This window comes from Zonotrichia leucophrys, chromosome 8 (assembly GCF_028769735.1).
Source record: "Zonotrichia leucophrys gambelii isolate GWCS_2022_RI chromosome 8, RI_Zleu_2.0, whole genome shotgun sequence".
Lineage (NCBI taxonomy): Eukaryota > Metazoa > Chordata > Aves > Passeriformes > Passerellidae > Zonotrichia > Zonotrichia leucophrys.
Window position 1 is genome coordinate 20,180,327 of NC_088178.1, and position 26,079 is coordinate 20,206,405.

Consider the following 26,079-nt stretch of genomic DNA (forward strand, 5'->3'; position numbering starts at 1 on the left):
GGAGTTTTTTGAAACTTCTGCATGGAAAGCAGTGATACGATGTCACTGATCTGTTGGGTGTAGAGGTTAAATTGAAGCTCTTTTTACAGTTCTTGAGGAATTCCATGCTAGCAGACCCTCTGTGCCTGAGCTGGCTGCAACAGAACAAGTCCACTGAAACTTCACATTTATTGTTTCATTTGAAAATAGAATTTCTCTGGTAAAAGGTACCGGAGAAACTTTATCAGTGTCACAGAGCTACAGTATGTCAATATATGAATATTTCTTAGAGATTTTTAAAGGTTACTTTCTTTCTGAATACTACAAAGAAATAATGCTTTGGACTATAAATTTAATTTGTGTTTTACTGTATTGGCCTTTTCTTGGACTGGTTCCATGTACTGTTTTTGCTAGCTATTTTATATGATTTATGAGCATTTGCTCAAAACACACTTTGCTACAAGTGAGGAAATGGCAGACAGAACCACGTGCACGAGAATCTCATAAGGCAGGAGGGGATGGTGCTGGAGGAATGGTGTGGAGTGAGGGAAGGGGCAATATGGAGAGGGAGCAGAGCAGGCTGTTGGGCACCTGGGCTGGTGCTTTTCAGCTTGTTGGCTGCAGAGGAGCTTTGCTTTTGTAAGAACTGTGCTCATCCTCCTTTCCCACACCCACACACCTTGATTGCTGCCTTTGGGATTCAGAGTTTCTCAGCATCACAGAGCAACTCCATCCCATAGCTTGGCAATTTTGGAGGTTGATTCCAAAATGTTTCATTTTAGTCCTTGAGATCAGAGAACAAAAAGGTGTTTCAGGAGGACATTGTTTGGGAGCAGAGGGAATCCTTGTTTTCCTTTAAAGCTCTGGCTGGTTGTGAATGCCAGAAGTAGAGTATTTTTGTGCTTTCTCTAACAACTCTCTAGCTCCTCCCCAGCACAACTTTAGGTTTCCATTTCCAAGCTGGTCAGCTTTCCAGCCACTCTGCCCCCAGCCTGTAGCTCTGGGTGGTATTGTTTTGACCCAGGTGCAGGACCCAACACTTGGCCTTGTTGAACCTCACAGTTTTGGCCTCAGCCAGTCAGTCCAGCCTGTCCAGAGCTCTCCTACCCTGCAGCAGATGGACACTTCCACCCAGCCTGGTGTGGTCTGCAAACTGACAGGGTGCCCTCAGTCCCCATGCTGTTTGCTCAAGGGGCTTTGTTTGGGGGTCCTGGCGAGGGTGAAGGACAGACAAGAGGAAGGTCATTCTCTCCCGAAAAAGTCAGCAGTCCTTGCTCATCCATGTTGTCTGAATACCTTCCTTTTTCAGTAGCTTAGATGCAAGGAAAAGCAGTACCTTTTCTTTCCCATGTTGTAGCAATTGCTGGAAAAGAAGACTTTTTCAGCAGGACATTTTGTCAAAACACAACTTGTTCATGTTTTAAAGTTTTTGCTTGAGACTTGCTGGTGATGCTCTGACAGGCTGCAGTGTTCCCCAGAGCAGGAGAAGCCTGGGTTGGCAATGATGCAACAGGCTGCAGAAAGGAAGCAAATCAGATTTTAGCACAATCTAGCCCTTTCAGAAGGAGTTAAGTGACCGAAAATCTTACATTCTGGCCTGTGAAGTGGAAATGAACAAATTTAGTATTCCAGCTGAGTGGCAACAGGAATGCTTCACTTTAATCTGAAACTTGATGTTAGAAAGCGTGGGAGAGCTCTGCTGTCAGATTAGCTCCGTTCTCATGCCCTTTTCCCTGCACTGAACTGCAACCAAACATACATGGATCAAAAGTCAAATGCTCTATTAATTTAACCACACGTTGGATTTAATGGCATATGGTAATGCATTATTGATTGCACATCTTAAAACTGAAAATCTTTATGCTAATAGCACCTCACATCAGGGCAGGTAGTATGAAAAATGCAGTGGATTAATAAATGACTTTGACTACGAGTAAGAGCTGTTGCTATGCTTTTCCTTGTAAAGATTGAAGTTTTGGGTGTGTTTTAGTGGGGGTGTGTTTATATATTTTGTCACAGGGAAATGTGCAGTAGCAATAATTATATTGCATTTCTGAGTATAAAATATTAGAATGCAACAATGGTTTGAAAACAGTTCTACAGGCAGTTGTATTCAACAGCTGGTACCAACAAATGGCAGAGTCCTGCCTGAAAGCACAGCGTGGTCGACTTTTACTGTTCTTTTACTATGGAGTCTTAATAGCTGGCTGCAAAACCCTTCTGAATTCATGCTTTTGAAGAACTTTTGTGAGTTTTTTCAATGCATACTTCCAGCTGATGAGGGGTTTTTTTGTAGTAGTTACTGAAAGAGCCTAGCCTTATTTATCAGCTGTTGGATATGACCCAGAAAACTCTATTTTTACCTACTTGAAATCATGCTGTAATTTTGAGGGAGGAAATAAATTATTTTTTTTCTCGCCAAACAAGGATTTAAAAAAGAGTGCTTGCTCAGCCAGGGAGTCTTGCAGATATGTTCTATTTCTGTGCAAGCTCTTCCTCATCCACATTTTTGTCATTTTTTGATGTAGTTATTGCTGTGCTATACAATTAACCCTTAAACGACTCTCAGTGCCATACAGTCTAAGCTCTTTTAGTTCTTCACTAACATGACCAACTAGATGCTCTGGTTTTTCAGGAAAATGCTTGTTTCAATGTGTCTTCAGCTTTGAGTTGTTTGTGAGCAGTGCTTTACACTTGTGGCAGAGTAGCAGGCTTGGAGCAGAGGTCCAGGCTGTTCCTCACATCCTGAGGCTTTGTATCACACTTGCCAGTGCTCTGTGAGGCTGTGTCATCACCTTGGAGAAGCTCTGCCCTGTGGCACAGTTTGTTTGGCCTAAGCAGAGAAGCTTCTGCTATCATCTTTCTTCTGGAGTTTTTAAATTCTTTTAGATATATTTGGTATCTCGGTCTTGGAAAAACTCGAGTTTAGAGCCAAGGCTGCAAGTGTGATTGTCATTATGAGGAAACCAGAATGGAAAGCCAGAAGAGATAGCTGGGTTGACAGAAGGATGTTGTGGTGGTAGGGATTTCGTAAATGCCACCTCTGACTGTTGCAGTCTAATCTGATCAAGCTGTAAATAATTGTTTTCTTCCAGGATGGGTTGAGGTCTCCTAGTTGGCAGCAGACTCTGCAGCTGACACACAATACAGGGCAGAAGTTGTTATTACTTGGGAAGATCCCTAAACTAAGAACTGCAACAGTGGGTTGTGGGTGCATACCCTTAATTTGGCCAGGTTTGTGACTTACCTCTGCTCTGAGTCAGCTTCAGCAGCTGTTAATCATCTTTGTGTTGCCTCTGTTGGGCACAGGGTTACCTGTGAAGGAGAGAGAGGAGTTGCCTGTTGCCCAGTGCCAGTGAACATGGCAGGTGTGGGGTGCTCAGCCCTGGGAGGGGACAGACAGGTTGCTGCAGTGACTGTGTGTTACCTGAGCCCTGTGTGTGGAGAGAAGCAGCGCAGGGACTTGGCAGGAGCACAGCCTGGTTCCTCATCAGAGCCAGTTGGGAGGTGCTGCTTTGTCTGGCTCTTGGGAGCACCTGCCTCTGCAAAGCCATCCTGCTCCCTCTGAGATAACCAGGTGCTTGGGATGGCCACCTGCACTGCTGAGAAACGACTGGTGCCTTGTAAATGGAGATAATTGCTGTCCAGACATGAGAGGCCAATGTCAGCAGTGCCCTTCTGGCACTGGAGGGGTAGCACTGTCTCCATCAGATGTTTTATGGGCTCATAAGCTCTGGACCAAGCAGGTCCCGTGAGCTCCCACGCTGTGAGCCCCTGGAGCAGGAATCTGCTTGACAGTTTATCCTCTTCTGCCATGTCTAGTCTCGTATTTTCTTGAATTTTCCTTACAGTACTTTCTTTGTTTTGAACTGACTCAGATTCTTTCTTTTGTGAGCTGTTTTGCTGGTGCTGTGATCTTTATAAGAGATAGCAAATACTTTGTTTACTGTAAGCTCTTGTGCAGTAATTCATGTGGTTACACCATGAAACAGAGAAGTCCTTCTGGAGCTTGTTTCCACACCCACCCATTCATCTGTGCCCTTCTCCCCATTTTCAGTACACGGCTTCAGCATGTCACGTTGGCATGATGTCATACAAAGCCAGCAGATTTGTCATTAAAAGCCTTGTCATCAATAGATGACTGTTTGTATTTTCTGCCTGCCTGAAACTGTTTTATACTTACTAACCCAGTAATTAAGACTGTGCTGCCTTTGAAACAGGTTGGTTTCACTGCCCCACCTTTTCCCTAGGCGATTACGAGGCGGTGCCAGTGTCGAGGGGGGTATTCATTAGCCGGGATGAGACTTGGCTCCGCAGCCAGCTCGCACAAACGCGCTCCGCCCGCCACTCCCGCATGGGCGGTAGCCCAGTCCCGGGCAGCCCTTGGAGACCGTGAATTTGGATGATATTTGTGGTGCACCTCTTTAGGGACTTGTGTAAGGATGCAGAAAGAGAGCATTGCCTCAAAATGGCTGATAAAATGCTCTTTGTGCAGCTTCAGTTGAACCTGAACAGAGTGATGTCAGGGTTTTCTTATCATGTAAAGTGATGCCGTTCTTCAGGGCCGCTGGATTGCTCGGCTGCTTTTGATTGTCTTGAGGTAATTGAATGGCTGTGCCGTGTAACCTGTGCTGAAGGAATCAGGGCTGTTTATTCAGCAAACAGATGTCCCGCTTTGTGGTGTGCTCACAATGTTACTGGCTTGCGTCTTTCATTAGTAAATATTGCCAACTACCCAGGCTATCGTCCTTGCGCTGATAATTCTGCGTTTGCAAATGCGTTTCTGTGTCGCAAAGAGAGATTTGGAAGCTTGCAAAATTCACAAAGTAATTCCTTTGATCCATCAGGAAAGAGTCTGTCAGTAGACAAGGGTTATCCCTGCAACATCCTGTGCTACAGTGCATCAAACCACCACATCTGGGCAGGATCAGTTCAGCCCTGGTGATGTGAACTGGGTGTGATCCCAGCCTGCCTCACCAAATGGATAAGGAACATGTGAAATAGCTTTTGGTTTGTATATCCTGCTCCTGTGCAATGCTGACCACAGTCAAACACATTTATCAGAGATCTCTCTGCCCTCAATCCATTTCCTGGCTTGTCCCTAGCACCACACACTCCTGAGTGGTTTCAGATAGCTGGCAGAACTGAAAACAAAGCAGCTTTGTGTTTTAGTCATCCCTGCCGAGACCCTAAAATTGATGTTGATCTGGAAGTTCCTCAGCTGATGGAGGCTGGCGGCAGCCAGTGGCCCAGATAAGCCATTTCCAGCCCTATATGGGGATAAGGCCCAATATCTCACTTGAAAGGAGTTGAGAGCACCCCTTCCAGAGGGGCAGTGGTTTTGATGGATTGTAAGAGATTTACCCTCGCAGCTGTAGCTGTAATGTATAGAAAAGCTACTTTTTCCTATTTTCAAATTATATTTGGTATCATTTTTTAACTCTCCCTCAGCAGTCTGAACAATTGGACTCATGATAGTAAGCAAGCTTGGCTTTTATAGGAAGAAGAATATGACAAATAACTCCCATAAACATGTTTACAGTTTGCACTATCATTTCTAAAATGCCATTTCCTACGTTGACACAGAGGAAATAAACACTGGTAGGGGGAAGGTTTTACAGGTGCCAAGTCAGGATATGATCCCCCAAAACACAACTGCTTGGCTGCAAGAGCAGTGAGTGCTGTACAGTGTTTGTGCTGCTAGCAATTTGATATTCAGCTCCTCCAACTTTTCTGTCCTGTGGGAGATTACAAGTTTTCAGCAAAATCCTGGGGGTAATCCTGCAGGATTCAACTGTCAACAGCTGTGCTCACCACAGACTCCTCTGCAGGCCATTTTTGCAAGCAGCTGTTATCTACACACCATTCCATGCTGGGGCTGATCCGTGCTTCTTGTAAGACGTAAATTGCAATTGCCTCTATGTCCCTTATCATCACTTGATATTTCGAGTGATGCAGAAAATAAGGACACACCGAGGGGTATGTCTCTCACAGCAGCATCCTCAGGAAAGGTAGTTTTCTGGGGAGCTGGGGAACAAGCCAGGTAATTGTAGCTGCTCTAAAGGAGATCTCCACTCCAGTTTGGGGCTGTGGGAAAGGTTTCTTACCTTAGCTTTTCCCTTAAAGATGAGAAATCTTTGGCACAAAAGAGCTGTATGAGAGCAGGGGTTAGATTTCTGTCACCTCAGAAAGAAGATTAGCAAAGGGAGCTGTCAAGTGAGAGGAGATATCCTCTGCCCATGCTGTCATGCTAGATGCCAGAGGGACATTCCTGTCTCCTTGGTGACTGCTCTTAGCAAGACCTTAGCCTGGTTGTGGATTTTCTAAGTTTCAGTTTGTAACTGCAAAACCCACTTGCTTGTTCTTTTCTCTCTTTTTATTTCCCTCTCATTTCCTCCTGCTTCTCTCCTCAATTCCTGCTTTCCTCTTTCATTTCTGCTGCTGCTGTTCTACTCTATGGAGGCAGTTAGAGCTTGCAGTGCCCCCAGAAATCCTGTTGTGCCTAAATTTTGCTTGCTCTAACCTAATGTCTACCTTCTGAAAGTACCTGAAACCCAGAAATAAAAGCTGGTTTCGATGGTATGCACTTGAAAGCAGATTCATAGCCTGTTCTAATGTGCATTGAAGGCACACTGGCTATCCTCAAATAAAACCGAGTGCTGACAACCTCATTTTCTCAAATAAGAGTATCCTCGTATTGGCTGGAATAGGAGGTTGGCTGTTACTGACAAGCTCCGTGTGCAGACAAGTTAGTACAGAGAGCAAGGGCTGAAAGGAGCCGAGGCATGACTGAGCCTCATAATTATACCCAGATTAGACTTCTGCCTGAGGGCAAGGCACGGCAGGAGCAGCTCTGAGCTGCTATCGTGGTCTGTAGTGTTTGAGCACAGACACATCCCTTGCAGTCCCAGTGCAGTCAGCAGCGCCAGGCCCGGCTGGAACACAGCCCTGTTATCTCTCCAGGAGTGCTGCTGACGGGGCACGTGTGGGCCTGTTCTGGGCTGGGCTCTGCCCTGTGGCCAGCTCAGGTTTGCTCCAAAGCCACTCTTTTCCAGGAGGGTTTTGGGGGCTGCCAGAGACACACAATACAGGGGAGACCTGGAGTGGTTGAGGCTCCCCATTTCATGATGGTACAGGGACACCTTGGACCACCTCTGGAGAAGGTGCTTATTCTCCTCTTGAGTATATCCCCAGATGTTCTGAGCTTGTCCCCAGCACATGTTCCCTGAAGCTACCATGGAGCTAACAGCAGGTGAACTCCAGCCTCTGGGTGTCTGAGGTGTCATCAGAGACCAGCTGTCAGATTTCCCTAAGCATCTCATCGCACAGTGATGTGACCTGGGACTACAGCCTCCTGGAATCACACTGCTGCTCTTAAACACCAGTGCTGCCTTTGTGTTTGATTGACAAGGGATGCCAGCACTGCTTGCTGGAGTTCTTCCAGGCTTGCACAGAAACTGGGCTGTACCAGTACCAGTGCTAGCCCAGGAAACCTGCTGTGGCTCTATGAAGGATGCACCATTTCTCTACTACTGTCATTTGCCACAATAATTTTGGGGCTGGTATGCAGTTAAGAGGGCAAAAACTGTGCACTGCATGAGCCTTGCATGGCTGTGCTTGTCTGTGTCCAGCACAGTGTGGGGTGTGAGTACTGTGCCCTTCTGTTCAGCTGATGAGTACCCAGTGTTCTCAGCTGGGCTCTGTAATGACTTGGTCCTGCAGGGGGTGGATGGTGTGGGAGCAGCCTTGTATTTAACTCAAGAGTGTAGAAAAAGCTTGAGCCAAGAGTTCTAGTACAGCAGAGGCAGCTTTGCTGCTGGGTGTTTGTAATCAGTGTCTCCCTGTTGTACTCTGTGAAGTCAAGGTTAGATGGTGTAATTTCTACTGGTCTGTGGCTCATCACAAACTGCTAATTCTGATTGAACAGTCACTCCAGTGCAGCAGACTGGTCGTGTACCTGTGGATCAGACACTGTGAAGGACTCTCTGGTCTCTCTCCTGTCTGTGGTCAGGGATCATTGCAGACAGGGAAGAGATTTCATGTGCAAATGCTGGTTTGTTTCAGGTTTGCTTTTAGCTATGTGCTAAGCCTCTACACAGACTTTGAATGAAGTTAACTGGGTGATACTTAGCTCAGTGCATTCTTTGTAAAATCTTGTGCAAACCAGAAAAGATTGTCAATGGTAATCGTGGTGATTAGATTAGATCACTTCAGGATTTCAGCCTCCCTAGAGTAAACATCTGTTTTCAATACCCTAAATGGCAAAGTTCTGCACTATGGGCACACTTGGTCTTCCTTAATCCTAGGGACTGTCTTTATTTACTGCTTTTTCTATGTATCTTCTTTTGCTTTTAAGTCTGTACTGTGTTGTACTTTTGTGTGTACCCTTCTTTTGTTTCTTTTCAGCCATGTAGGGGTATACATTGTGGTTGCTCAGTATTGAGTGCTTCTGTTGCTTGCTATTGAATGCTGGTGCTGGTGTCATTCCAGTTAAGCTCTATGTACCTTTTGTCTCTGAAAATCAATGGAGAGCAAATTTAAAAGGAACTAAATTTCATAGTACCTTTCATTAAAAAAAAAATAATTCCATTTATGTTTGCTCATGATGAGAGAGGTTCTCAGGAGGTCGATCTGGGAGACAAAATACAGTTCGTGCTTTTAATAAACATCAGGAGCCTTTTTTCCTGTAGAAAACCTTGAATGCTTCATAGTCACTCTCATCTAAATTATATTCCCAGGCATTTTTTTGTTTCTAGCAGATGTTGCCTTGTGCTACAGTCTTGATGTGCAAACAAGTCAAGGGTCTTGGGAATTCTCTAGAGATCTTAGGTAGACATGTGCAAGATTAGCTGCCACAGGCCATGTTTGTGCTGCAGGTGTAGCAGTAGAGGTAGCAGGAAGCACCTGAGGTGACCTGTTGCTGGTATCTTCCTGTGATCAGTACAGATGTGCAGTGATAGCAGGAAAAATCAGATTGCAGCAAGTTCAGACTCCTCTGAGACTTGGGAAGATGCTAAGGTCTTGTTTGTTTAAACACTGCAGTGGGCTGGAAGCCTTGCAGAATAGAATTTGCCAAAGAAGAAGTTTGCTTAGGGTTCCTTAAAACAGGGAAAAAGAACATACTGAAAATAATTGAGTTTCTGGTGCCTTAAAAGCTTTTTAATGTTCTTCAAGTTCTTTTTTTTTCTGCGAAAGTATGTTCTTTTGATTGCAGTTCAGGCTTAGCAGAGTACAGTACATCTTGCCACAAAATGAATAAGTGAGCTCAGTTCTGCAGCTGCTATTGAATGATGATGTTGGAGCATGCCTTGGCTTATCAGTGAAGGCTGCCTAATGTATTCCACCCAGCCTACCTGAGCGTGCTCTGCAGCAACAAACCCAATTAACTGTTTTTCTACCCACTGTATGAATGAATTCAGCGGTTAAGGGGGTGCTTTGTTTCACAGGATTGTAGTAAGCCATGCCAGAGCATGCACTGGCCATTTCTTGCATGCCTCTGTTGCTTCCTACAGCCCAGAAAATGCACCAGGAGCTTGCCACAGCACAGTCTGGCCAGGCAGCTCATGAGCAGAGTGTGGCTCGTTAGCTTTACATCCATTAGTTTCTAAAAGCCTTCGGAATCAGATTTGGAAGCATGAGGAAGAAATTTACAGTCTATCCTACCAATGTGACAGAGTGATGCAAGTCAAAAAAAACAAAAAAAAGGAAAAAAGAAAAATAAAAAATAAAAAAAGGGCCTCTCTGGGCCTTTCTAAGGGATTTTATTGTTCAGTTGTTGTTTTTCAAGATGCCTCAAACTATTTGGCTTTGTGTTTGTCTGTTATCTTCAACTCAGTCCTCCCACAAAAAGTCAAATACCTGCTTTTACTGAATTATTAACAACAATGGATGGAGCTTACGTATCAATGAAAATTATGAACGTTTCCCAAGGCAATTGATTTAAATGGAGTTAAATTTAGTGGAAGCTTCTATTGGTGTAATGAATGCTCATTATAGAGCCTAATGTGCTTTAAGGGCTTGATAACCTTCTCAGTAGGGAAGTCAGGCTGCTGTTTTCCAGCAGAGGCACAGATGCTGTAGGGCGGCACTGCTGTCACTGCAACTGTATCCCACTGCTAGGCTGGAGCTTCCTCTTTAACCTTGTGTGTTTTTTCCTCTTGCAGAAGACCACCTCCCGGCTGGCTTCCCCACCATCGACATGGGCCCGCAGCTGAAGGTGGTGGAGAAGGCCCGCACGGCCACCATGCTCTGTGCTGCCAGTGGGAACCCTGACCCCGAAATCTCCTGGTTCAAGGACTTCCTGCCCGTGGACACTGCCACCAGCAATGGGCGAATCAAGCAGCTCCGCTCGGGTAAGGTAGCCAAGCAAGTAAGCCTGCCCAGCCTCCTCATCTTCCCCCCTTTTCTCTTTACATGCTGCTGTTAGATTTTCACTGAAATGCAGTTCTAAACCCAAATGTCAATTTGCTCTGAGGTTGTTTCTTTTACGATGTAAAAGCAGTTTTTGGAGCTGATCCTCTCTGGCAGGATATTGTGGCTTGTTAAAATGTCTATTAGAGTGGACGTGCTTTTTGGAACATCACCTGAATATCTTCTTCAGTAGACCGTCTTGATATTGCCCCAAATCTTTGGTAGGCTCAGACATTTCACTACCAACTCAGTGGGTCTCAGGTGTTTTTAACAGGAGCACAGTGCAAATGAGGATAATGAGACACTGGTTGAGATTTTACAATGTCATATGCCACTTTACTCCTTATACACACTCTGCAAGACAATGCTCTGCTTTCTGTTGAACTCATTGCCATCCTTACTATGTGACACCACAAGCAAAAAGAAAAGTCCAAAAAGCAGCAATTCTGTGGATTTCAAAGGAAATGGACACAGTTTTGAAATATACAATTTATTTTTGATTCTTTTGTGTGACAAGCCAAATACTAGCTTTTGAAATACAGATGGTTATTTCTTGGAGGTGGCTAAAAATGCATTCATTTTAGCAAGAAATTCTTGTTTTTCTACTGCACTGTTCAATCTCCCAGGACTGTAAGGCCCATTAGAGAATTAAAGAAAATAAAACATTGCTTTATTCACTGATGAAGTGGAGCTCCACAGTATGAATTAGAGTGGCTGTTTAACAAGGCACAGCACAACTACACAGCAGCTTTAGTCTGGGGAAAAAGCCCCCAGTGCCCTACACAAAGTACAGAAGGGACCAGAGCTGGAACAACTTTGGTCTGGACAGATGTCATGCTTAAATATGAAGCAGACTGCCTTGCTTGGCCACAGTTTTCTGTGGGTACTCAAAAGCTATTTGTTACAAGTGCTGCTGCCAGGGAATCACCATCTTTTAACCAAGGTGAACATTTGAAACGTTTCTCCATAGCAGGAGCCTTCTGCATACATTTGATGATGCTTGGATGATAAGTAGGTTTGCACTTGGAGGAGTGGGTAAGTGAGACATCACTCTAAGCAAAAATAGAACCCAGCCTGACACTCCTGATCCCACCTTGATGTACCAGTGAATGCTAATTATACTAATGCATTTATAGTTTATGAAATTTCCCAGTGACCTTTAGCTTATCTCCCCCACAGCATGGTTTAATCTTGATCTGTTTGTGCTGGAAGAAAATATCACACTTGTTAATTATTCTGAGAAGCTTTAGGAAGCAGCAATAGGAAAGTGCACATGGATGTGTTTCACTTGGTAGCTGACTAAATCAGCATCAGAAATTACCATAAATGAGCAGCAAGGCAGCCTCTGATGCACTTGCTGTACGTTCTTCAGCCTCCTTTTCACAGGCACTTGGCTGCCTCTCTACCAGCTGCTTCACAAGTTTGGTGAGATAGAAAGTTTAAAAACAAACTAGTAAAGCCTGTCACAGTGTCCAAGTTTTGATTCCTATTTGCTGTTCTTCAGCAACATCTCAATTGAATATTTCACCTGGGATTCAAACTCTAGAGCTGGCGCTTGCCGAAGACACAGTAATTACCAAGGGAGGTGTCAAGGGAACCTTTTAGAAATCAATGAGCAACACACATCCTCAGACTCACAAAAGAAATTGATTAGCTCTCTGATGTAGTATGGGAGGTTTCTACAGTTCAATGTAAGAGATTTCCAAATATGAATTTGAAGTTTTTCTTTTCAGGGATCTGGTGCTATAATGCCAAGATTCACCAAGGCTCTGCTCCACCCTGGCATGAGTGGGGAGCATGAAGTTTGCAGCTTCTCATGGGCCAGAGATTCAACCCCTGTTTGCGTTTGTGGTTTTTTTCCTGTATTTGTAATGGTCATAAAGTAGAGCCTGCACTTTGAAGTGCCCGAGTCCCACTTAGGTGACTGCAGCACCCTGTATGAGCAATGTGATGGCTTGGGCAGTTTCCCATTCACTCTGCAAGGTGTTAATTGAGCTCTCCAACACTACACCATAGTTGGGCAGAGTTGCTTTTCAAAGAAAAGAGTATTTAAATAGATACCTCATTATATGGTAGAGTTTAATAGTTTGCAAAGTCTCTGCTCCATTAAGATCATATCTTATAGTCAGGCTGGCATATCTGCCTGAATGTCAGTTTATACTATCTCAATCTTAATGTACCCTCATTTAATTTCGTTTAATTAAAACCCAATAAAAGCAAGACAGATGTAATATAGTTAAAATAGCTGCAGCACATTGTGAGGCCAGTGCTGTGTATATAGTGTCCGACCTTCAGTGAGTGCATCATATATTAGTATTCATATGTGCCAAATATAGGTCACAAAGGTCAAAGCAGCTTTGGAGTCTGATGTAGAGAGAGGGCTGAGGGATGATTCTGTTTCTTCAGGCTCCTAGCATGGTATAAATAGTTAGAGGTAAAGAAGCAGCATCTTTGGGAAAGGTGCTCTCTTCTGACACTCACAGTTATGTGGGCTGGCAGTGCTGTGGGGGCTTCAGGCAGGTCTTTGAACTTGCGTGCAGTCAGATCATGTGCCCCAGGGGGCTCTGAACATCAGTTTCTAGAGTTCTGTTCATCTTCTGTCGGGTACTAGAGTTTGTGGTTTAAGACATCCAAGCCACCATCACAGGCTTTTTTAACCCCAGCCAGCTGGTGTTTTTGTCAGGAGCAAATGGAGAGTTTATAAATCTGCCTTGTATCCTACTCTCCCTCTTTTAGTAATTATATCTGTATGTGTGTATATGCACTTTCCCTATTACACCTTCTGACAGGATAACTCTATATTTGGAGGAGGTTTTAACTATTTCTTGGCATTGATTAGTTTTTTCTTCCCAACTAAAGCTTAATTCCATTTTAAATCCAGTTCTTAGGTAGTTGTGCAAGTAAATGTTAGGCTAATAGCTATAGAGATGAGAACACAAATAAATACAGGGTTTCATCTCTATTTTCCTAGATCAAGGCAAAAGCAAGGTCTCGGACTCATGCTGGTTGTAGCAAATTCTCCCTTGTTCATCTTGTTGATACTTCCCACCTCTTGTGGGGAGGCTGCTGTTCTGCAAGTGCAGTGACTCAGGACAACTCCCTGTTCTCCCCCGGGGTGTGAAGCTTCACTCATTGCCTCTCAGTCAGTGACACAGGATCTAAGGCCAGCTCTGGGCTGAGAAACCTCCCCAGCATGCTAACACATTTAAAATTTGTTTGGCTGAACTGATTTTAAAACTGTCCGGGCACTGTAGTGTTGCAAGTGATGACACACATGAGTTCTGGCAGCCAGAGTCAATGCTGCACCTCTAACCATGTTTTAAAATCAGTTAATGATGTGGCGGAAGCTCTCTCAGTATGGATCAGATTGTGCTGATGCCTTACAGTTCTTCTGTACAGATTCTTGGATCAGAAGCTCCTAAAGTACTTCAAAGCAACTCAGTTGGAATTCATACTCTCAAAGTTCTTGAATGTCTCCAGTGATTTTCATAGCTGAAGAATTGCTCTTCCACCTTACTCTTCAGAAAACCTATGAACAAAGTGTCAAATTAGAATAAATAGCTATTCTGACTGTTAACATAAGTTTTTCCATGTAAGGAAACACCAGAAATTCAGAAAGCATTATTTTTCATCTAATAGAGAACTTGGTGTTACAAAAAGTATCATTCTCTTTTAATCACTTTCAATTAACTCAGTTACAGAACCATGCCCTAGATCCTAGTGTGACTTCCAGGCAATCAAGTGCAAGTAAAGTATCAGAGAGGACTCTGCAGGTGACTTAGGTCATTCTCTGGAAAAGTGAAGCTGCCTCTAACACAGAAGCAGTGGGAGCTAGCTCACCATATTACCTTGCTGCATTTGGGCTCTCAGAGTTACCAGCAAGCATTTTCATTTAGGCTTGATCCTGTCAGTAGAAACACTACTTTCTTTGAAACAAAAGGAATACCCAACATGCACAGAGCTAGCATGCAGAAAGAGTTGGTGCCTCTTTGTCCCAGTGAAGTGGCCATGATGTCCCTATCCTGCCCCACCGATAATACCCAGCAGTCAGTATCCAGCAGATGTTCAGCTCTTAGCCAGGAGCAACTTCAAGTCCAGACATCAGATAGGCATTGACATGGGACAAGATGTAAGGACAGCATAAAAGAATGGAGATTGGGTGGTTTTATCCAAAAGGATCAAGGAGCCCACACAAGATGGATGCTCTCTCAGAAAGGACTGACTGGAAAAGGGTTGAAGCCATATAGTGGCCAACAACAGCCAGTTGACACCTGAATTTTTGTCTCCTGGAAGAACCTAAATGCACACCTGGGTGTTGCTGTGTGAGGTGCACACAGCAATTGTGGAATACCTTCAAACTCCGGTGGCATCTGGTGGAAAGTAGTCCTTGACTTTTGAGAAGAGTTTCCCCATGACCTATGCTAGGAAGTAGCCAAAAGCACTCTGAGAGTTCTCTGGGATTCAGTGCTCTAGTGCTCAGTTGCTGCTGGCACGAGCCTTGGTTTCTCTGCTGATGTTTGGAGTGATTTTTTGGTGGTTTAGGTTCCTACAAGGAAAAGGTGTGTCAGTAAGCCTGTGGTGAGTTTGTCAGCAGAGTGAAGTCCCTTCTCCAACATAATTCTCTGCACTGGGAAATACTGACACAAATAACCCCAGGGGGTTTTCCAGTGTATCATCCTATGTTTTTCCTTGCTTTGGGTGTCTGACTGGATGCTTCCAGTACACAGAGAATATCAGGGCCAGCGCTCATTCCTGACTGAGGTGAATGTAGGGTTTCTCTGTGTCTGGTATCATGAAGAAGAAGTAAACTCTCCTTCCTTATGAGTGTTTCAAACCTTTCAAACACAAGGAATACGGTTTGAAGTTTGGTCTTGGGATGCCCTTTGCATGAAGCAGCCTGGTGATCACAGGGCACAAGTTGGCCTCAGTAACAATTTGAGTGATGGCACCTTCATAACTTGATGGATTCATATGTTGGCACTCTTTGGTCTGTGCGCTGTGATTTGTCCCTTTGAGGGACACCCTAAAAGAACAACAGCCAGAGATGAATCATCATATGATGTGAAGAATAAAGGGAAACTTCAGTTTTTTCCTTCTGGAACAGGAAAGTTGGGGTCCACCTGAAAAGCCTTGTGCACACTCTGTAAATGGTGTCCTCTGAGTGAAATGTGAATGTCTTAACTTTGTAAAGGTGAGAGAGACATGGAACAAACATTGCAGTAAATACAGCAAGCCTCTGTGTTGCTCCCACAAGGGTTGTTGGATTGCATTCAGGAGCCAGGAGGATTGGGATTTAACTCATAAAAAAATTAGCTAGCCACATTCAACATTTTAGGGAATCTGCTTCAAGTATGCAGTTGCCTCTAGAGCTCTGTATGGACAATTGCATAGTAGAGAAAGGGTTGAGCCTCTGCAGAGAGTAGATAAAAAGATTTCCTGCAAATCTTTTCAGTTCTAGGACAGAGCAACAAACCCTATTTCAGCCAGATGAGAGATAAGGATGTAATGTTTTCAGGCCCTTGGGCTTGTACCCTAAGTCGTTGCACCATTCCCGCGGGAAGTGACACATGGTGGTGATGCTTTTCTTAACTCTGAAAATTGGAAGGGATGGGGTGGGGTGAGGGACACACAGTACATTAGAGCAGGAGTGCCCTTGACCAAACAGGGCAAAACTGTCATTTTGGCACACACACTTGGCAAACTTTCCAAACAGGCAAAAAGAAATAACCCTGTTTTCCATGGCTGTGCTATTCCATGCAAATATCTCTGGGTATAATTGTTCTGTTAAGGGTAGCAGTAGTTACTAAGATACATAAGTAAGCAGCAAATTATTATTCCAAGAGAGAGATTACCCACAACTTCAGTCTGTGCAAGATTTTTCTTGATGCTTCAGTCATCTCTGGATAGAAGGCATCAGAAAATATAATGAGACATAAAGTTAAAACGGGATAATGTCATCTTGGCAGAGGAAAATGCTAAAATGAGTAGTTTGAGTTGCGCTCCTGCTTCAAAAAAGGGACTCTGCCTAAAGGAAGGGTAGTTAGAAAATAAAAAGAATAAATATAAATATTGTAATTACTTTTTAAGAGGCAAGTTAAATGTGCTTAAAATATGCCTTCTTTGTATTTACAGAAATTCTTTTCTGTCTTTCTTTCCCATTGGGTGATCATTGTTGTGGATAATGGAATGAGCTGTAAATCTGAGATACACGACACTCTTGTATGCATACTGGTATTTATTAATCAATACACTGAACATGATTTGACACACTGTGTCCTGTTTAACCCTATTTTTCTGTCTGTTTAAACTCCTCAGTTTTCTTTGGTAAGTGCTTGGTATTCAGATCCTACAAATCTGCATAAAACCAACACATACCATGAACTGCCTACAGATTAAATTTGCATGAATCTCTCCCTTATACTAACAGCCTTCATATGTGCAAATTAAGACCAAGGGGACAAAAGTGAGGATTAGAAGGGTTCCCTGCCAATTTGCCCAGCTGGAGCTTCTCCATCATGCTTCAGTATTGATTGTACACTGAACTCAAGACACTGACCAGTGGAGCCTCCACTTGCTAAATACCTTGACCTCATAAAATGAACCTTTAAAGATTATTGCAACAGGATAATTTAACCTTACTCCCAGACAAGCCCTCCTTATAAGATACTTTTCATTACAGCATGTAAAATTATCTCCAGTGCCTTATAAAGAGGGTAGGGATTCCTTTCTTCTGCAGACATCCAAATTAGACAGGAACAACAGAGGTCTGGCTAGCGTGCCATTGTAACGTTACCAGAAACCACTTCATTTCGAAATATTTCTGTATGTAAAGTTAATTCTGCATGACACCAATTTCTTTGCCAGGGGGAACCCGATGCAAGGGTTATGTGAATGTGGAGAATGACTCAAAACTGATTTATTACCCTTTCCTCTTAGTTTAATGTCTTTAAGCGAGCAGATTTTGTCCCACTGGTCATTCTAACCTCAAAGCCAAATTGCACCGAGTGCCCGCAACCATGCGCTTTCCACCCGTCCCGCCCAGCACACTCAGTCACAGAGCCCCAGGACACACCCTCCTGGTTCTGTATGAGGAATCAAGGGGACTGCACCATCTCCCCAAAGTGTCCTCCATCTCAACTGCTTGAACACTGGTGTGGGTGAATGCAAGTGGTGAGGCCAGCTAGCAGTGCCACCTTGGCAGCTTAGTTTGGCCCCAGTTTGTGAGGGTGGGGGTTTTAATGGCAAGATGCAGGGCTGGATGCTGCACTCCTGAAAGCAATAAGCTTTACTAACCTCCTGAGAGTGTCACTCTGACTTTTATTGCACATCAGTTTCTTTTTGTTTATTCCTGTCGCGCTAATACAAATTCTAGCTTTAAAAAAACTTTCTGCTTTTTAGTTATAATTTTCTTCCTTTCCTCTTTGTACTAATGCTTCTCTCTAATCTTATTTGCATTCAAATTACCTCACCAGGTGGTACACCGATCAGAGGTAAGAATGCTGAAATGTGCCTCCAGTTGTCACGTCACTCCATCTCCTGTCTGCCTTGTCCCTTCTCCTCCGGTGTTTCTCATCTCCAGCTTTTACTCTCAGCCCTAACTCTGCCAGTGCTCTCGCTCATCTGCACTCTCCCACTAGTGTGTTTATTTCAGTTGGGTTTCAGCGTGATTTCTTGTAGACTCATCCATTGCAATTTTGCACTGTTGAAAGGGGGTTATTCAACGGAAAGTTTGCAAAAGTTTGGGAGATGCTCCCAGGCCTCCACCACAGGAGAGTTGACATCTATTGCAGCTCCTGAAAGTCTCTGTACTTGCCACACAGTTGTGACCTTCTGAGGTCTTGTGTCTTGGGGGTATTAGATGGATTGCTTCAGTGTAAGTGTATGGAGGTAACATTTTCACAAGAGAATAGTCAAATTCATCTGTGCTGCTGCTGATGGTCATGAAACTATAAATGGAAAGAGAAAAATTCTTGAAAGGTTGAGCAAACATGGCTCTGGGATAAGAGGCATGTTTGTGTTCCTCATGCACTCACCCTCTAATGTGATGGCATAGTGGAGAACCACTGACCCAGACTCCCCTTTCTGAGCTGGACATTCTGATGTTGTTTTGCATCATTAAAGGTTTATTTTAAATAGATAAATCAGAAGCATGTCTGGCTGTTTAAGCCCTCATTAATTAAACCCAGCCCTGGTTTGACAGCCCAGCCCAGTCTGGTGCACAGTCCCTGTAGTAGTTTTCACAGCCTGTGTGCACCAGTAATGACTTTCCAATTGGACTGTTGTTTTTTCTAGCCTAAACACTCAAAGCTGTCTCTTTAGATTAACTTTAGCGTGTTAATCAGCGTTATGTGCTAAGGCCCTTCTGAATTCTCTTGTGATTTTGGTTACCCCTCTTGATTGAGCTCTGGATTTCTTGACAGAATGACTGCTACCTATAAATCAACACAACCTCGTTTGTTCGGTTTTCCCCCTTCTCCCTTTTCCTCGCCCTTTTCCCTGAATCACTGCTGGAAGTTAATAATCTTACTCTTGGAACTGGTTCTGTTGCTGGGAGTTAATGTTTTCAGCTCCTGTTAAGTGATCTTAGAGTAAATGTGAATTGGTGTTTGATATGTATTTGCATTAAGTTGCCTTTGTAGCAAATCTAGGTCAGGGAAGAAGATTGCAAACCTTATTTTTATATGAATGGGCTTACGTATCTGTCATTCCCCCCTTTGGAACACTGGAGATTGACAGCTGTGATGTTGCAAACTCCTTAAAACTATTTCTTCATCTCCTGTTTCTACTGGAAATGCTAAAATGCAGTGACAGATGGAATGCTAACTCGCCATCCGCTCTGAGCTGCCGGCCGAGCGCGCTGAGCGTGGAGCCCTCCCAGGGCCTCCCCGCACGCTTTGCTGCATGCCCGTCCTAGCTGATGGCATTAGTGACTCAGCACCAGAACCACATGGATGCTCCATACGTCCTGCTTGGGAACCGATGGCATCTCTGTGAAAAGAACCATCCATTTCATAAAACATAAGTTTCCCGCACCCCCACCCCCTTCCCACCCCCGTTTGAGTCCTGATGAGGTATTTTAAGAGTGTTCTTGACATTATTTAAAATATATGTGTCCTGTTTGAATGTCAAATATGGCATTTCTGTGAGAGCAAACAGAAGCCACGTGCTGCTCTCTGGCTTCTCCTAGAGGATTTCTGTCAGCCTGATGCCTTTAATTTAAAATGGAGGTCATTGAATTTCTAAAGATAATGACAGATTAGATCAAAGTGCTTTTATGATGGTGAGGTTGTGTCCATGTAGAAGTGACTGTTCTGCCATGTTCTATACCCAGCTGCACTCTTGTTCCTCATTAAGGTAAGTTTGATGCTTTGGAATCCATTAATTTGGTCTGAAAGGAAGGGTGAACTAATTACTCTAAATGAACCCTTTTGGTAATAATGTTCGGGGGGAAGGGGTGGTTTTGGTGTGATTTCATTGCTGCTGTGACTGTGTTGCTAGGAGTTGTGTGTCTGGAGTTCTTGGGATGGTATCCAAGGCATTTCTGTCAGAGCAGTGGCAAGCCCACCTGGAGGGAACAGCCTGTGGTTAGACAGAGGATGACCTGAGATAGTCTACCATGCACCCCTCCAAACACAAAGAGATTTTTATCTCTAAACAAACTCTTTTGACCTTACCCACACATATTTGGTCCTTTCTGTCCAAGACATCTCTGGCTTCCCTTAAATGGGAGGAACTCCCATCCATAATTCAGAATTTCCATTTGTAGCTGCACTCTTTACCCCTCTGGGACTGCCCCTGAGAGTAATTTAATCTTGAAGTCTCTGTTTGTTCATCTGAAAGACATAGAGCTGGCAAATGCCTGTCAGATTAGGCAAGAGCTGGCTTCTTAAGGTGACCCACAGATAGTATCAGCAAATCCATGTTTAAGCAAGTTCTGCCCCATTTATATTTTGAAAGTAGGATGTAAGATGTTAATTTCCAGCATTTCTCTGCAATTTAACTCACTCAACCCTTTGTGAAACCTGGCTGCATTTTCCTGCTGTGGCCTGTAAGAGAGAGGAGAATGCAGTTGTGTTTCTGGTGGGTGCTGGACTGAGCAGGCACTAGATTGGATACACATGAGGAGGTAAAGAAACATCATCATCTCAGGCATTATCCCTTTCCAGTCAGATTTATTTGTTACTTTTCTGTCACCACAGGAAATATCAGAGGTTCCTATACATAAGAGTATTTCTTCCTTGCAGACGTCAGCGTAGCAGAGGTCTGTCTGAATTAACTTTAGATCAGCTCACTTGGGTGTCAGAAGCTGTCTGGGAAGCCAGGTAAACACCCGCACTGACTTGTGTATAGCTGCAGCTAAACCTTTCCAGTCCCAAGTGAACTGGTTTAAATATAGCTCCCTTATTTCAACGCTATCCTGCGAGCTGGAGCGTAAAGCTATCCAAAGAGATTAGAGGAAGCTAAAAGAATTTTGCTGTCTCTTTTTGAGGATGTGTTTGTACATTTGGTTGTACTTTGTGTATTATAGGATTTTCTTCCTGTTTCTTGAGCTTTTCCAGTCACCAAAGGAAAGCAAAAGAAAAACAATTTTAAAATGAGATCTGCTTGCAGGAGAAGTGTCAGGGGGAGGCTGGGTGGGGTAGTGCCTGGAAATGCCTGTAATGCTGTTTTTCTTACTGTCACATTCAGATTGACTTATGTCCCTTTAGAAGCACACAGAGGAGCTACTGTGCTTTTGACAGTGTATAGTTTTGCTTCTGAGGCAGAGTCCCCTGAGATTCCCTGTACCTGCTAGTGAGGGATCAGAGCATCCTGAAAATCTCCTGTCTAAGAGGAGGCCTCACGCTGCCGAGAGTGTTGGGTCTCCTTTCCTCCCTCTCTGCCTGAGTCCAGCTCCTGGCAGCAGTCAGGTACTATCAGCAGCTGCCTCTGGTGTTCAGAAGAGTGATTTCTCAGCAGTGCTGCCATCCAGAACAGGCCCCTTGTATGCCAATCCCCATCCTCACAGGCATAATAACCATAATGAACACTAACAATGAAAATACATTTGTAGTTACCTTGTTTTGCATATTTGGCAATGCCAGTAGCTTGTGGAGGCTAGGTTCAATCCTCTAGAACAGCTGGGAGATGCTGCTGTTATAAATTACCAAAAATAGTGAATGTGGGAAATGCTTATTTTCATTTTTAGTGACTCTCACATGGTTTGGTGTTTTTTCACAGCTCCCACAGCAAGTGTTTGTTATCTCGGGCAACAGCCAGGATGTCAGAGTCCAACTCTCCCATTGTCAAGGCTTCACATTGTGTCTTTGTCCACTATATTCACATTTATGAGTCCTTATTTGGTCTGGGATTGCTACTGCACAGCTGTCTGGACTTTATTAAAGAAATTCTCCTTCCCTAGGAGAAAATTTTTAGCAAAAGGGGTTGAGACCCACACCTGAGCACTTGTTGAAGAGGGAACTGGCTGAAGAGGGTGCTAAGAATACTGCTGGAGGAGAAGTCAGTATTTTTGTGTAAGAAGCTGATGGGAAGCAGGGGTAGAGAAAAGGGAGGGGTTTAGGATAGCCATGTGCTCTAGTGTGCAGGTGGGCTAAATTTGCCTCTGCTGAGAGGAAGGGCCCTGGTCAGGTAGCTGGGTTCATTGCATCTGCATTGCAAGTCCTTTCCTTAGATGAGTGCTGTGTCTGCAGCCTGGTTTCTCTGACTCTTGGGTGCTTAGAGGAGCATTTAATTCCACATCTGATTTTATAACCAGGGCAAAAAGTCAGCCTCGGTTGTGAGCCCAGAGGACTGAGGCTGTGAATGCCCTGGTAGAGAAAAAGAGCTGTTCCCACTGCTGGGGATGGAGCTCCAACCTGAATTGATAAGGAAAAGCATTGCCCCAGGAGCTGTGGTGTTTGGCTCCGTGCGGTGCTCTCTGGAAGGAGAGCACAAGCTCCCAGTGAGCTACAGAGCAGGATTTCAGAGAGATCAATTTGTATGGCAGCTCAGAGCCTTTTACATTTGCGTTGTCACCTGGAAAAGAGAGTGACAAGCCCTCCATGGCACAACAGTACCCAGCACTGCCAAAAATTGTCCCTTATCAGGATCTGCCTTTCCCACGCTTGCTCTGTGCAGGGCACTTTTTAAATGCTTCTTTTAACCACTGTCACTGCGACTAATGATTCTGCCTGAGCACAAGTATATTTGAATAGATAAGTATCTTGGAAAGCTGCTAACAGGACTGTTGTCTGTGCCCAAGTTAAAGAGCAAAAGCAAAGCTGGGAGAGGAAAGGGAGAGACTGGCAAGAAGATACCAGCACAGAGTAAGGAGGAATAAGGAGTATAAAGTAAGGAATGCTTGTCAGTCAGCAGGGCTGACTCCTGCCCTCAGCCCTGGAAAACTCTGCCTTGTCACCATTCTCTCTGGCACGGGAGAGCTGCCAGGGGTTTTTCTCTGGAGCTGTCAGCTCTCTGATAAGCTGTGTTATCAGGAGCAGGTCTGAGGCACAAGCAAGGCTAGCGTGACATGGCAGTGTGGTGAGGAATTGTTCCCCTCTTCCTCTGGAGCCCTGCTGCAGAGGAGCAGCGGGGGTCAAGTGGTGCTCAGCAGGGACAGGTTTCACTCTGATGTGCATGTGCTGCTGCAGAGCCCCCCAAGCTGCCAAACAAGCTGTTTACTGCTCCTCTGTGTGCTTGCATCCATGTCCTGGTAGATGGTCCTCATGCATCCACCAAAGCCCTGCTGTCTGATTGCACGTCAGGACTCAGCCACACGAGTGGGAACAAGGCACCTGGCACAGGAGCACTGGGGGAGTCCATGTGAGAACATCCTGCAGTAACATCCTGTGTGAACGAGACCTCACTCAGCAGCTTATGCAACATAAATCCCAAAGTAATGAATAAAAGTAAATCAGCCTTTCTAGCCCTGGTTTGCAGAGGCGCAGAAGATTATGAGATGTTGACAGGGCTAGGAATAGAAATCAGATCCTTTGCACTTGTCAAGGCAAAGAATTTACTGCGCTTTTGAGCGTCTTTGGATGCAGCTTCCATGAATTTCAGGGAAACATGCTCCGAGCTCAGCTCTTAACTTTCCTGTGCTCTATGTGTCCTGTCCAGCCTCGACATGAGCCCAACCCAAGAGATGATGTCTTTCTTTCTCTGGGATCACTGAACTAGTGCTGAGAGCATTTTTTAGGAAGTTTTTTCCCAAGTCTCAGATGCATGTCTGTCTCCAGCTTTCTGATTCCAGAAACGTCTGAGCTTTTTAACTTTATTCATAAATCTTTGTACTCTGACACACCCTACACTTTCCTGGATCCATCACTTAGTTATAGGTTGTCCTTCAGAAAAACCCCTACAGCCCTGCTGACTGCAATCAGTTTACCATGATCCTTCCAGTTTCTGCTGGCTGTCAGTTATGCTGCAGGATCTCTGTGTTTGTCTAACGATGATTTATTGCAGGATCTATTTTCTTTCTGTTTCATATGAAAGGTTTCTGTTAACTTCCTTCTGCTCTGGGTTCTTGTCTTCCTCCTGACACACTGTAATTTGAATAGTTGTGCCAACCCAGACAAACCCAGAGTCCCTTGCCCAATGTCCCTGAGCAGTTTGTAGGCAGTTGCTGACACGTTGCATGTTTATACTATGATTTTAGAAATTGGTCCGTGTTGACAGGCAATAACAGCATTTCTTTGGAAACTCCTCTCATTTCCTTCATACTCTTTTTTCTTTCCACTATTGAGATCCCTAAAGATGAAAAACAGTTTGATTGACATTTAAGAGACATGGTGATCACAAGTATAACGGGTAAAAAAATACCAGTGATATGTCTTAAATGGCTAAAAGGGTCATATGTTTATGACGGAATTATCTAGGGATCTTACTTTTTTCCTAGGCAGACACTACTATCACTTGAAGCTGGCTCTGCTTCCAGCCCAGCCAGTTGGGTTTTTTATTAAGCTTGGGTGTATTTTGCAACAGACAGCTTTTCCCAGACAAGCTTGATGGAAGCACTTGGAATGAGCTCTGCAGCACATGCATGCCCAAGGAATGATGAGCAGAAATTACAAAGGGGGATAATATATGGTGAGTTCCGAGAAAATCTTCCTGACAGAGAGCATAACCAGGCAGTGGCATCAATTCCTTTAGGAAGTGGTGAAAGACCTATCACTTGGCACATTTAAAATGGAATTGGACACAAGACAAGTACATTTACAACAGGGAACTATCCTGCCCTGGCCCCCAGGGATGCACGAGGTAACCTAATAGGTCTTTTCCATTTCTAGATTCTCTGATTCTCTGTATCTTGTCAATGCTGGGAAAGTTTGTCCTGCTCCACTGCCTATCATGCTGCTGTCTGCTTGAAGATGTTTTTCCCAGACAGGATGTAGAAATTCACTGTTTTTCCTTGAATCAAGCAGCAGAGTTCTGTAGGCTTCAGCCTGCGGGTGTCCAGAGAGGGCTGTGGCCAGGCAAGCCGGCAGGTCCTTTTGTTAGTAGGTGGAAATACTTTTTGCAAACGAGCTTTCTCTGTCTAGCCTCATTTCCAGCACTAATGCAGCAATAGGGAGGGCTCTGTACATCATTTTTATTATATGGCAGAACCCAGGGAAGTTCATTTTTCCCCATGACATATAGGCTTATGCTACAGTCTCAATTTATCCTTCTAAATAATGTAGGTGGCAGTGGTTGATTCACATTAGTTTTTCTTCTATTCTGATGATAAGAAAAACTGAGTTTGACCTCTGCAGCTTGAACCAGCAAGAAGGGAGAAGGCAATTTCACCAGCTATTCTCAGTGTAGCTCTCAGTGGTCATTTTCAACCGTGGCAGGCAGAAATGAGTTCAGATCATTACAAGCAAAGGGGTTAACATTTTTTAGTTTGGTATATGGTTTGTGAGCAGAGTTCCCTTCTTGCAGGCAATACTAACCAGCAGAATCTGAGCACTTGGAGGCACTTAAAAAATTATTCCCACATTGCCTGGGGAGAAAAGCAGGCTGAGCAGCAGCCACTTCAGTGTCTGGCCAGAGGCCACACACTCCTGCAGTGCCAGGTTGCTGTCATATGCATCCTGCTTCTTTCCTTCTCTGCATCTCCATCTTTTAGTCTGCATATGGAGCCCAGTTAAGGGAGTTTAGATGTGACCAGTTGTGCAGTCATCTGTGCTGGGCATGAATTTGGACGAAAGGCCAGGCTGCCAGGCTGAGTGCTGCTGGACACCAGTGGAATGTGCTGAGTAGGTTGAGAGGAAACCAGGTTAGACCACGGCTCACTTCCACATCACTGGTACTGTGCAGGTTCCCCATGTAAATTGCTACTCTGTGTGCCCTGGCAATTACTGCCATTATGTACATAAGCCCCTCCTGCATTTGGCACTTTGGGGATGGGATCAGATCGTATCCACAGGAATGTGCAGCCTGGGATAAACAGCTCTTCCTGACCCAAAGCTAGGGGAGCAGGCACAGCTGGGACAAAGGGAGGGTGACCTTCACATGAGCACCGTGCAGCATTGAGGGTGTGCTGTGTTGGTGGGTGTCTTTCCTGTCTCGGACTAACTTTCTGATGTTGTTATATTGTATATGATGAAATCTGAAAAAATACAGAGAGCACTAACATGGAAAAAAGTTGACGAAAGGCAAAGTGTTTTCTCAAAAAGAGCTGTCTTTTTGAGACATCACCAAGGAAGAGTGCTGAGGTGGGAGGGATGG

The 26,079-nt window shown here is 44.3% G+C and overlaps 1 protein-coding gene across 18 annotated transcripts in view; it reads left to right on the forward strand.

Annotated features, from left to right (window-relative positions):
- The window catches only part of PTPRF (protein tyrosine phosphatase receptor type F), a 374,388-nt gene that overhangs the window by 257,530 nt on the left and 90,779 nt on the right, over positions 1-26,079 (forward strand). For 10 of the 18 annotated variants that reach the window (XM_064719971.1, XM_064719970.1, XM_064719975.1 and 7 more), the window contains 2 exons: positions 10,143-10,331; positions 17,862-17,879. In XM_064719971.1, the coding sequence (XP_064576041.1) occupies positions 10,143-10,331; positions 17,862-17,879 (207 nt within the window). The remainder of the gene's footprint in view (positions 1-10,142; positions 10,332-17,861; positions 17,880-26,079) is intronic. The other 8 variants (XM_064719972.1, XM_064719977.1, XM_064719980.1 and 5 more) reach the window with 1 other exon arrangement.